This window comes from Palaemon carinicauda, chromosome 33 (genome assembly GCF_036898095.1).
Source record: "Palaemon carinicauda isolate YSFRI2023 chromosome 33, ASM3689809v2, whole genome shotgun sequence".
In the NCBI taxonomy this organism is placed as follows: Eukaryota; Metazoa; Arthropoda; class Malacostraca; order Decapoda; family Palaemonidae; genus Palaemon; species Palaemon carinicauda.
In genome coordinates, this window is record NC_090757.1 from 5,467,502 (window position 1) to 5,481,022 (window position 13,521).

Below are 13,521 nucleotides of genomic sequence, written 5' to 3' on the forward strand. Positions count from 1 at the left end.
AACACGAGAAGTGTTCTCAAAGATGATGTTGAGGCCTGTGAAAACACATCATGGGCTGCATACCATGCAAGGCACCAAGATCCAAAGCAACCAGTCATCACACCAACGTCCCTGCTTCCCTTGTTCCAGGAGAGTGCTCACACTGTGGCAATGATCAGACACTCTATTGATGTAGTCAGGAGTGCAGTTAAACATCTCAACCCAGGCCAAACTCCAGTTCTGACTTGCGACCAGCCACTATTCACTCTAGCAAAACAGATCCAGTGGAAGTGGCCAAACACATATGGAGAAGACCAACTGGTGGTGATGTTTGGGGGGTTGCATATTGAGATGACGGCACTGAAGACCCTGGGTGACTGGTTGCAGGGAAGTGGGTGGACCCAAGCACTGGTACAAGCAGAGATCACAACTGAAGGAATAGCAGACTCATTTCTTCGAGCAGCTCACGTCACACGCACCAGAAGAGCACACCAAGTCACAGCGGCTGCGTTGTATAATCTCCAACGGCGTGCCTATGACAAGTACAGCACCACCAATACAGAAGATGATGAGCACCCTGAAAGCTTCGAAGACTGGTGCAGTCAGAGAGAACAGAGTTATCCGCAGTTTCAGTACTGGTCAACAGTCTTGGCACTGGAGCTGTCCACTCTGATCTATGTGCGATCTCTGAGAGAAGCCAATTTTAGCATGTACGTGGATGCTCTGACAGAACTGGCTCCGTGGTTCTTCGCACTAGACCACACGAACTATGCCCGATGGATACCAGTGCATCTACGGGACATGGCAGAACTGGCAAACAAACATCCAGATGTCTTCACAGAGTTTAGCAAGGGACACTTCACAGTCCAGAAGACCAAGAGGATCTTTTCAGCAATCCCTCTTGACCAAGGACATGAGCAGAACAACGCGTATGTCAAGGGTGATGGAGGAGCCATCGGCCTCACAGACAATCCAACTGCACTGAGGCGCTGGATGGTTGCCGGACCGGAGGTTGCTAGAGTGATTGTGGAATTTGACGACTTCAATCTGCATCCACACGATCAAGAGGAGACACGTCACCACGAAGAGACACCAAGTGTGCAGAACACTTTTGCCAGAGATGTGCGCTCACTCGTGGCCGTCATTGAAGAGCTGGGCAACCCTTTCGAGGAGGACAGTCAGGACTTGCTGGTGCTCGACACAAAGGAGATCGCAGACCCTGCAGTCATAGAAACAGTCCGTAACGCCAAGCAGATTGGCCAAGACCAGTTTGAAGCATTCTCAAAGGAATGCATCGTGGACAGAACCAAGTCCATTGAGGTGGCAATCCACCGGAACAAGCTACCACTGTTTGCGACCAAGAGAGGACCCAATATACCCAAAGGAAAAGAACAGGTCAAATCTCTGAAGAATGATGTTGCGCTCTTCGCACGATTATATATCGGCTGCCAGACCCGTGATGGGAATCTAGAAGAGTTCTTCAGGCATGAAAATCAGCAATGCCCTCCAGCTTTATCTGACGGAGGGAGACTGTACCTAGGGAGCAAGAGTGACTTGCTGGTGTGCCTTGAAGGCCATGCTGAGCCTCAGTTTGAAGCTCCTACTGTCACTGCTGTTGTCCTCGATGGAGCAGTAATCGTACAGATGTTGAAGCCGGGTACTGCCAACACGTTCGAGGAATATGCACAGCAAGTGTTCATCCCATACGTTGTACAACGTTTCCAACATGTATCACGTCTTGACCTTGTGTGGGACAGCTACAGAGCAGATTCCCTGAAGGCATCAACCAGAGAACAGCGTGGAAAGGGAGTACGTCGGCGTGTTGTCGACTCAGCAGTCATACCAGGAAATTGGCAAAGTTTCCTGCGAGTTGATAGCAACAAAGTGGAGCTCTTCAGCTACCTCTCCACCATGCTTGCAGAGTCCTTTCAAGAAGAAGGCAAGGAACTGGTCGTCACTGATGGGGAGCAGGTGATCTGTGTTCCACAGCAAGAGGATGTCAACTCACTCGCACCATGCAACCAAGAAGAGGCAGACACCCGCATGATGCTACATGTAGCACATGCTGCACAACATGGTCACCACCAGATACAGGTTCGAACAGTAGACAGTGACGTCGTGGTCCTAGCAGTGATGGTAGTCCAGAAACTACCAGCTGGAGACGAACTCTGGGTAGCCTTTGGGACAGGCAAGAACTACCGCTACATTGCAGCCCATGAAATAGCTTCCTCCCTTGGTCCAGAGAAGGCATGTGCTCTTCCAATGTTTCATGCCATCACAGGGTGTGATACTGTGTCAGCCTTCGTCGGACATGGGAAGAAATCTGCCTGGGCAACATGGAACACGCTGCCAGAACTCACTGATGCCCTGCTGAGTCTGGCAAATGCACCCACAAGCATCCAAGAGGATACAATGCATGTCATCGAGAGGTTTGTCATACTCCTGTATGACCGCACAAGCAAATGCAAGGACGTCAACAAGGCGAGAAAGCAGCTCTTTGCAAAGACGAACTCTGTTCAGAACATCCCGCCAACCTACGCTGCTCTGGAGCAGCATGTGAAGAGATCTGCCCTTCAGGGTGGTCATGTCTGGGGCCAGGCATTGGTACCAACGCCCGTGCTCCCTCCACCAACAGACTGGGGCTGGCATCGGAGTGATGATGGGCTCTACACACCACTCTGGACCACACTCCCTGAGGCATCCAAGGCCTGCTATGAGCTGGTGTCTTGCGGATGCAAGAAAGGCTGCAAAAACCGCTGCAAGTGCAAGAACGCTTCACTGCAATGCACTGGTCTATGTTTCTGTGAAGGCGAATGCCAGTAGATTGGGACAGAAAACTTGCTAACCAACATTATGATCTGTAGACATTCATAATTCTGGTGACCAGATTTGAAAAGTTCGGAATCATAATTAACATAGTGTGGCAAAATCTACGTTATTGTATTACATGTATGTACTGCAGGATTACACAAGTACTGTGCCTAGAGACTGGGCTTTTGGTCGACTATATAACTACAATCTGACCATACTGTAAACTTCCCGTACTCTGTGTATTATTTTGACTAGCAATTTTGCCAGCAATTTGAAATAAAAAAGCAACTTGAGCAATTAAAGTGTGTTCCTGAAATCAGGTACTGGTTATTAGAGGTATTATGTCATTGAGTATTGAAATCTTCATCAAATGTCCACTTTTTCCACAAAATGGCGGCCAGTTTGGGGGCCATTTTTGAGAAGATTCATCTAAATATCTGTTAAACATTTATTGATGTTAATTCTGATGTAAAAAAAGGGAATTTTGGCCCATCTAGCACCAAACTAACGACACATAATGAAGTCTATGTAATGACGCTAATGTTAAATGGCGGCCATTTTGAACAATGGCCGCCATATCTTCCTAAGGGCTAATCTTGAATGCCTCCATATCCAAAAATGTTTAGAATATATTAATCTACATGTGTGCCAATTTTGGTGCTTTTAGACCAATTTGAACAATTGGTCTGCTATGCCGCTGTACTATGGTGCATTTAAGGGAAGTAAAGATTTTAGTTTGCTATTTTATGGGTAAATAGCTTAATTCTATTTTATTCATAAATAGTCTAATTCTTAAAAGAAAAGAACTATTTCATTGGTAAATAGTCTAATTCTTAAAAGATAATATCTTTTATAGATAAATTGTTTCATTTTTAAAAGAAAAGAACTTTATGGGCTGTCCAAATGGTTTCATGACTGTTCATGAGATTTCCCCAGTATGCATTGTAGCTGAAATAGCAGGGTGCTCATTTAGCATTTGAGATATATGGGGATTGGCTCTCTGCTTCTCTTTCATCCTCACACATCTTTTGCACTCCTCCTCAGTTTCTTATTTCCCCTATTACCCCTGAGGTTTGAGCTGTCCCTTCATAGGAAGTTTTTGAACTGTTCTTAGTAAAAAAAATGGTAACTGATTTATCTAAATTCTTCAGTAGCGCAATTTCACTCTTAGCTTCTTGAATCTCTATTATGTGGTCTTGTTTTCCTGAGACTGAATAGGTGGAAAGGACTTTGTCTGTTATTCCCATAGTCCTACCTACAGTCAACACTAGAACTGTACTGACTAATTCTTATTTCCTTTATGTAGTTTCTGTGCCATCCTCTACTCCTTTTGTGCTTTCTGGCTTTGTTTCCAATGTAATCTTGGAACCCCTTCATTAGAGAAAGGGCACCCCGCTTCTCTCAGGAGTGTGTCTGTGCAAGGACTTTGCCTGCTATTCCCATAGGCCTTCATGATGGAAATAAGGAGACCCTTGTGCTCATTGATTGTCGAGCTTCTGTGCTATCCTTCACTCCACATAGCATGGGTTGGTTCGCCTCAAATACAGCTTTGAAACGCCTCCTGTTATGAAGACCGACTCAATTTTGTGAAATCTTGGAATCTACAGTATATACTTTTCCTTGCTCTTCTTTTCTGTATAATATCATACTAGGGGTAAGGCTATTGGAGTGATGAAAATGGAAACTTTTAAATTCAGTGATAATGACAAAAATGAACTAGCTTCATGTAGTATGCCATATAAACCTCTGGTGAGTATAAAGATAATTGATTTTATTATCAAGGTACCATTTTTCTCCATGATGTGGTTAGTTTATTTATAACATGTTTTTTTTTTTCAGTTTCATCGTGACCACGTACCTTTAGAGTCTTATATCTCGTGCGATTCCTTTAAAGTGTATGTTGTACAGTCTTCGCCATATCATCTTCTAGTCTTATTCCCTCCAGCTCTTCCAAGTCATATAGCAAGGTAAGTTGTAAGGATGATAAGGGAACTGTTTACATCAGGTAATAGGTAAATACATTTTTTTTATTTCTATGAATTCTAAGACTAGTACAGAATGTGATTTGTATTTAAGCTGTTGATATTTTTAGTTATTTGTGATGAGAAACAAAGTTAAAGGAAAGAAAATATTACACCTGTCAAAGGTATTGACGTTTTGGTTCGTTTTGTCTCTTGTCTTGTAATTGGAATAGATGTCCAAAGTAATAGATAGATTGCGGTGATTTTTTTAGATTCATTGCATTCAAGAGTAAATTTAGATTAATATTTTCATCTCAATTGAGTTTATATTATTATTTATTTCTTTTTTATTATTGTTACAAGTTTCTTTAAGAAAAGGTTTGAAAAAAGTATAAATGATTTAGAATATTTGGATTACTATGCTAATTTAGTCATTTGTGGTTGATATTTACATCTATTGAAGTCATGTGTGTTAGTGTGTAAGAATCATCATAAGTACCCATGTGTTGCTAACTCATTAATCAGCAGTCATAGTGGAGATGGGTTGATTTCACATCTAAGAACAGATTCCTGAGTTTGACATATGTACAATGGACTTGAAATGAGCTTGTATCTCTAGTGATGGCTTGTTTGGTAGATTCTACTGCTGTCAATTGTTTCAACTCTGAGGCATAGGTTCTAGTCTTTGCCTAGTCAGAAGCATTCATCATAAAAGAATTTTCAGTGGGTATATATTCCCAAGGATTTTGATATTAAATGCCCTTATGGTTGATATATAGATATGTAGATAGATATATGAAATATCTTGATTTATTTTTACAGTTTGATGCAAAAGATTTAATGTAAGGAGTCCAGTGGTAATATCCTACAGAGGTTAAATAATGTAACTTTCACTGATAGAGGTTGCTTCTTAGGTTAATGAAGATTTCATGTTTTTCATGAACTTGTATAGACATTGGTTTATAGTTACAAGCTTTGTGAATTGGTGGCTCTTATTATGGAATAGGTTTTTAAATATCGTCCATTTATTTATTTTTCATTCTTATATTTACAGACAAGTAAGTCTCAGAACACTAGCAGTCTTTACGAAAGGAAAGGGCCCCAAACTCTGAAACTGGTAAGGTATTATTTTAAGCAGTTGTGTTTAATTTTGGTTATCATGGGTATTTTTATTTCATTAAAAGTCTCTACTTTGTAATGATGTTAGTTGCTTAAATTCCAGAGAGGTTTTATACACTAGATACAAATGCTATGAACTTGTACAGTATTTGCAAATGTAATTAAAAGTACAGTAAAATTGAGGATATTTTTATAAATGAATTTACAGTCTGTTGCAAAGTGAAATACAGTATATTGTTTTACTTATGAAGAATTACCTGCAATATTTGATATAGTGGTAGTCCGGTAATTGTTTCTATCTGAATATTTTTTCCCCTTTTTCCTTTTCAGGAGGTCTATAGTTTTCCTTATAGCAGTGTTCCTTTTATTCTTTGTACGAGGTTACATTGCATATTTTGAGAATTATGCACAACATACCTCAATTCTGTTATTTTTTAGAGCATTATTTTTATTAGATTTATTAGAAATGGTCTTTAAAGAATCTATGAATAACTTATGAAATGTGTTATTTTAACAGTTTACTCTCCTTAGAAGAAAGCTGGAACTTAATATCTATCTTCATATAAAATTATTTCCGTTCAGGGATCATTTCCTGAAATAGTAAATTGAATTAAGATTGCTTATTGCATTTCTAGAAGTACTTTTGTTCTTGTAGGTCTTAAAATGAGTATACCATTTACTTTACTTCAACTTTTAGCCCGGATATTTGTTGCTGTAAATTTCCTGTACTTTCTCATATAGGTCTAGAGTACAGTATATCGAAATTTCAGTGCTTTCGCTCTTCCTTCTCAGATTTCCAAATATATTTACTTCTGAATATTTCTAAAGCCTTTTGCCATGACTCCAACATACACAAACATAAACCCAGTTTGAAGTGAATTTCAGATTTTGCAGGTGAGATTATGATAGTTATAAAATTTTTCATGGAAGTTATGATTTTCATGTTTTCATGATGTTTTTTAATGGTCATTCCCTTCACCAACTTCGTTGCAAAGGTTATGTTTTGATAGGGGTGTATTTATTGGATTATATGTTTGTCTGTGTTTGTGATTTGTATAACTCAAAAACTATTTGACCGAATTTCATTAAATTTGGTGGGATGATTAGCCAATATCCAAAGACAATTTGATTAGATTTTGCGAGTGATAGGGTCAAAAGTCAAGGCCAAGATCACAAAAAGGTCAAACGCGTCTTTTTTGCCATATCGTGGCCAATTTTTATATGATTTGAATGAAACTATTGTCAAAATGTGCACAATTCAATAGGCTATCTTGTGATGATGATCTTGTGATATACAACATATTATAGTGATATGATTATCCTTGTTTGTTTGTTTGTGATTTGGATAACTCAAAACTATTTGACTTAATCTCATGAAATTTGTTAAGATGATTGGCCATGATCCAAGGATAATTTGATTGAATTTTGGAAGTGATTGGTAATAGAAAGGTAATAAAGAGGTCAAAACATCTTTTTGCTATATCATGGTCAATTTATATCGGATTTCCAGGAAACTAGTTTCCGTGGTAACAAATGGGGCGTTGGTGGTGTGCGCTCTACCAAGTGCCCGTTCTAGTTTGATTTTTTGTCATCTAATTACCATTGCCATTGCCTTAATATATGTTAATTTTTGTAAAATAGTGGTGGCCTTACTCTTCATGTTTGATCTTAATATGATAGGTTATCTAATGTAAATGAGCATAAAATATGTACCTTATAGGAAGAAAAAGAATATATTTTTCATATACAGTATTTGTACAATAAAGCATTTAATGAACAGAAGCACAGGATTTCAGCATTTTGTGTAGCGTAAAATACATAATATAGTATTTTGTTGAACTGGTCTATAAACCTCCCTCTTTAATAACAAATATTATTATTATTATTATTATTATTTTTATTTTTACTTGCTAAGCTACAACATTAGTTGGAAAAGCAGGATGCTATAAGCCCAAGGGCTCCAACATGGAAAATAGCCCAGCAAGGAAAGGAAATAAGGAGATAAATAAACTACAAGAGAAGTAATGAATGATGAAAATAAAATATTTTAAGAACAGTAACTACATGAAAATAAATCCTTCATATATAAACTACAAAAACTTAAAAACAAGAGAAAGTGAAAGAAGATAGAATAGTGTGTGCGAGTGTACCCTCAAGCAAGAGGACTATACCCCAAGACCATGGTACAGAGGCTGTGGCACTACCCAAGACTAGAGAATAATCGTTTGATTTTTCAGTGTCCTTCTTCTAGAAGAGCTGCTTAACATTGCTGAAGAGTCTTCTACCCATACCAAGAGTTAAGTAGCCACTGGACAACTACAGTGCAGTAGTTAACCCCTTGAACAAAGAAGAGTTGTTCAGTAATCTCAGTGTTGCTGGGTGCATGAGGTCAGAGGAGAATGGGCAAGACTATTCGGTGTATGTTTAGGCAAAGGAAAAATGAGCCATAACCAGAGAGGGATCCAATGTAGTACTGTCTAGCAAGTCAAAGGACCCAATAACTCTAGTGGTAGTATCTCGATGGGTGGCTGATGCCTTGGCCAATCTACTACCTTCTGTTAACTTTTAAAACTAAATGTACTGTTGAGAAAGGGCAATGCACAAATAAATGAAAAATATGTATAAGCTATATTAAATAGGAAAAACTCTAAGAAAGATTTTGCCAAATAAAAGCCATTCTGAAGCAGAGCAGCTAATATGTACAGGTATATTGCTCTGTATTATTTATGTGAAATCAGACATACCCGATATTTTTTATTCATTTCAACTTTGGAGGGATGGACCGAAAGCCTAATCTAGTTTTATGAGAATCTATATTAAGTATCGGAGTTTAGGTCCTAAGCCTTAAGGAAATTCACTGATGTGACTTACCACCCTTTATTAAAAAAAAATCTAAGACTAGAAACGTTTGCCGAGAGGGTGTGTTTGATTACTGTTGAATACGCTTAAGGGGACCGTCAGCCATGTCCACTATTTTTTTTTCTAATGATTCAAAATACACAATTTCTATATATGTTTTTAGATATATATATTACCTTCCTCATATAAAAATTTCAAGTCATTTAGTCAAAAACCTTTTGATTTATTAGCAAAAATCATGATTTTTATAGGAATTTTAGGTACATTTTTTTCAACTAATATGACACCAATTGTATTGAAAATCCTGCCATCAAAACTTCTTAATAAATCAAACAACTCTGTGTGACAGGTTTTCGATTTTTCTTTTTTTAAATTATTTTTTTCTTAGTTTTCTTCGTCTAGACGTAGAATAATCGTGAAAAAAAAGAGAAAAAGGAAAATCAAAATTCTGGTACAAAAAATTTTGGGATTTTTATTCCTCTTTTCAATGATATCTTTCTCTCAAATATCGAACAATAAGTAAGTGAGAAAAATGTACCTAAGTGTGAATAAGTATGTTTTCGAGTTATGAGCGTAAATTTTTGCTCTTTTTCTCAAAAAAATTAAGATAACATTATTATGAAGACCTACTTTGTATTTTTATTGTTGATTCCTACATGAAGGCTTCCTAAACGAGGTATTTAAACACTATTTTTACTAATACACTTGGTGTAAGGGTGTCATGAGTTGCCAGCGGCCTCTTATTGTTGCCAGAGTTTAAGTTAGAATGTTCTAGCTTTGTACTCTTTTTCATGTTTCCCTGTCTTTTTGGTTCTTTTCGTTGCTCTCTGGTTACTTTTTGTTCTTTCTTTGACCTTGGGTAACATTGGCCTTGCTATAAAGTTCATGAGGTTGTTGTGAAAACACTATGCATATATGAACTGCAAGTAAACAAACACACATGTAATGTAACTTCTATATGCCTTTTGAAACTCTGGCTGTTCTTCTCATAGATCGTAGTTGCGTTCACCTACCTCTACCAATGCCTTCCATCTCTGCTAGACGTAAAAGATTTTGCAGACCGCTATATCTTCATTATTTTTAAAATAATTGGTTGAAACTTCCGGAGAGCATGTATGATATGTTTCTGCATGCATAGAAACAATAAAACGATTTTCAATTTCTGAAAGTTATGTCAAAACACCATGGCAGACGGTCCCCTTAAGTAACGTTTAACCCTGTTGTTAAGTTGGGAGTACTGTACCTATAATGCAGTCCTTTTTAAAATACAGTATCATTTGAAAAATTTTACTTACCATATTCACAAAATTGTAAAGTTATCAAGTTTTTGTAACTCATTACACAGCAATAATTGGTACACATTTTCTATTGACTGATAATTTGATTGCCTGTAGGTAATGTAGAAATTAATACAGATCGTTTCCTTCTTATTCTCTTTTTTTATTGAGTAGAGAGGTAATTTGGTTTTATCATTGCAAGAAACCCATGTTACATTTTTGGGATTTGCATCCTTTATTAAATTGTGTATGGTATTTCCCTCCGCACAATTTTATTCTCCATTGCCTCATTTCCCTAACAAAGGAAAACCATCAGAGAGACATTATCTACGTAAAGAATCTATGATTGTGTGTTTGGTCTACATCCCAGAATTACTTATTTCTATACGAATACAATAATTTAATTCAAATCTCCTTACAATCAATCATATTTTTAATGTTTCTTCAATTTTTAACTAAATATACCAGGTGGAAACAGTATTCCCAAAGAAATTTTCAGAATCTTCAGCATTTTTAATTTATCCAATCAATGAAATTTTAAGGAGTTGCAATACTGTACACTTGTATATTAAACCATGTGTAATAATGACTTATAAACAATCCCTGTAAGATTTAAAAAAGATTTACTTGGACAGGATTAAATTATTACTTATTGATAATAATAATAGAAATTTGCTGTATTATATCCTTAACTGGTGTGAGCATGTGTAACCAATGACAACAAATGTACTTAGGTGATATGTTCTAGAATTCCAGTATTGTAGACTCAGATAGTTATTTATGATAATGTTATGTTCAATTCTATGGAGCTAAAATATTCTACAAGTGCAAAATCACTGATGCTTAAATACACTTTTAACACTTTTATTATTTATATGTATCATGTATGGGTAGTGTCCTTTACTGTCATGATTCAGTCAACCTTATTGTTAAAAATACTAGAATTGTGCTATGGTCATTTATAGTTTGTCAATTGAATTTAGTATTCTTTAATAACCAAGGTTTCCCTTGGAATTATATACAATGATATAATTGACAACAAAGAGAAGGGAAGTTTCTTGTTTCTCCATTTAGAAACTGTTTGATGAATTTAGTATTCATTAATAGCCAAGGTTTCCCTTGGAATTATATACTGTACAATGGTATAATTGACAACAAAGAGAAGGGAAGTTTCTTGATTCTTCATTTAGAAACTGTCTGATGATAACTATGAATTGCCCTAATTTTGGAGGAGATGCAAATTTCTCAATTCCCTCCAAACATCATCCTAAGGTTACCTCAAGTTAGAATATTTATGCTTGATTCTTTATTCTGCGTGATATATCAGATTTTCAAGGTGGATTTTTCATGATGTTTTTTGATGCCTGAGGATCTCGCACAGTAAAAATATAGGTGATAACCTCCATAATTTTTATGACAAGGGATTTAAGTTTCCATCAAGTGTAGAGTAACTTCTCAGCTTGCATATTTAGTTAAGCAAAGCTAAAGCAACAAATAATTACACTTTGCAAGCCAAAGTGTAATGGGAGCTTTTCATGGTATAGAACGCGAAGTATACTTTAGCTTAGTGCCTGAACTGATCAAATATCAAGAGGGAAAAACATAATTTATAAACTATAAATAACTGTTTTTACATTTCCTATATATGGTAATGGCTGAATCATTATGGTATTCTAATTGTTTTGTAAGTTGAAAATCAGATTCTCAAATACTGTGTCAATAATTATTGTCATGCAGTTATGGTACTGTATATATTGCATTATTTTTTTCAATATTAAACTTACCCGATAATCATGTAGCTGTCAACTCCGTTGCCCGACAGAATTCTATGGAGGGATACGCCAGCTATCACAATACTAGAAGGGGGTGTACTTACCAGCGCCACCTGTGGCCAGGTACTATAGTACTTCTTGTTGACACCTCCTCAATTTTTCCTCTGTCGTGCTTCCGGCAAGACGTTCTGGGATACGCTTATGATCTTCGAGTATTTTCACGGCTTTTGGTGAAGTATTCTCTCAGATTTCGGCTGTCGCTTTACTGGAAACCTTCTTATATTAGCTTAGATAGCTTTTATATAGTCCTGATTAACGGTTAACGATCTTTTGCTTGATTTTGGAACCCCACTTGGCTAACTCTTTGGATTCAAGATGTCTGACATTTCGCAAGCCCCCACCCATAGGCGATGTAGGTCTTGCAATAGGCGTATTCCGAAGGCCTCGGTAGATCCTCACACCGCTTGTTCTGACTGTAGGGATAGGCCCTGTCAGTTAGAAAATCGATGTGAGGAATGCGCCGGACTTTCGGAACTTGATTTTGTCCGTCTTTTGAAATATTCAACTAAGTTAGAGAAAGGTAGAGTTAGGAGGAGTTCTTCTCACTCTTCACTTTTTTCCTCACCTCATGATCCCCTACCTTTTCCTACCCCTGTAGTGGCTACCCCCGAACCTACTATTTGCCCTCAGCCTGATATGTCTGTTGTGTTGCGTGCTATTCAGGCCTTAGGCGATAAAGTAGAGTCAGTGGTAAGTGATCATAAGTCTCTTATGGCCGAAGTCAAGGAACTTAAGGTCAAGAGTGCAGTGGGTGGAATTAGTGCCAGTGCTGTGACGAGTGCTAGTGTCAGTGCAGTGCCAAGTGCTAGTGTCAGTGTCAGTGTGGTGCGTGAGGATACTTCTGTGCGTGTCAGTCGTTCTCCCAGTCCGGGACCTCTTGAAAGCTCCCAAGCCCAGGGGAGAAGCAATGTCGAAGGGCAAAAGGGTTCGGCAGGCCTTGATCGGCGCACAGAAGTATCCTCGGTGGTTGCGGGCGTGTCTTCCAGAGACCGTCACTCCCACCTGCAGACGATTGAGCCCGTCTTTTACTCGTCCGCTGATCTATTGTCAGGGAAGAAACGCTGGACTCAGGTCTCTAGACCACTCAAACGCAGAGTCCAGTCCGCGAGTGCTCAACCGGGCTGCAGTCATTGGCTCAGCTCGGACTCGCCGCAGTCATCAGTCGACTGTACTCCGCCCAAGAGGAGTAAGGTTCTGCCGCAACAGATCACGTCTGTTCAGGCTTTGCCTCAGCAGACCGTAGTGTCTGCCGACCCCAAGTTGTCTCTACTGCAGTCAATGCAAGCACAGCTTTCGGTCTTGATGAGTGAGTGTCGGGCTGAGAAGGTTGCGCCTCCGCCTGCACTCGCTCCGCCTGCGCTCGCTCCGCCTGACCGCAGTACCGCCTGCCAGGCGTACGATGTTGAGCCACGTTCTGAGTTTACTGTTCCCAGTGGTGTACAGCCTCCGCCTTCCTTAAGGCAACCTCAGCAATGGGATCAGGAGGCTTATACCTCTCTTCCTCCGCTTCCACTTGCTGCTCCACCAGTGATGCAACACTCGGTTGAGGTACAACAACCTCTCCCGTCCATGAGTCAGTCTCCTCAGCTCTCGCTGCAGCGAGCTCAACCCTCCACAAGGCAAGCACCACAACACCTTAGCCTTGCGCCTCAGGAGCCTCAGCTTGCGAGACATTTACTACGT

At 38.7% G+C, this 13,521-nt stretch overlaps 1 protein-coding gene across 1 annotated transcript in view; it reads left to right on the forward strand.

The window, feature by feature from the left end:
* Positions 1–8,271, forward strand: part of LOC137625825 (protein fuzzy homolog) — a 55,785-nt gene extending 47,514 nt beyond the window's left edge. Inside the window, exons 8-10 of the mRNA XM_068356710.1 lie at positions 4,630–4,757; positions 5,806–5,868; positions 6,201–8,271. Coding sequence (XP_068212811.1) covers positions 4,630–4,757; positions 5,806–5,863 — 186 coding nt within the window. The 3' untranslated portion in view covers positions 5,864–5,868; positions 6,201–8,271. The remainder of the gene's footprint in view (positions 1–4,629; positions 4,758–5,805; positions 5,869–6,200) is intronic.
* Positions 8,272–13,521: the final 5,250 nt, after the last annotated feature.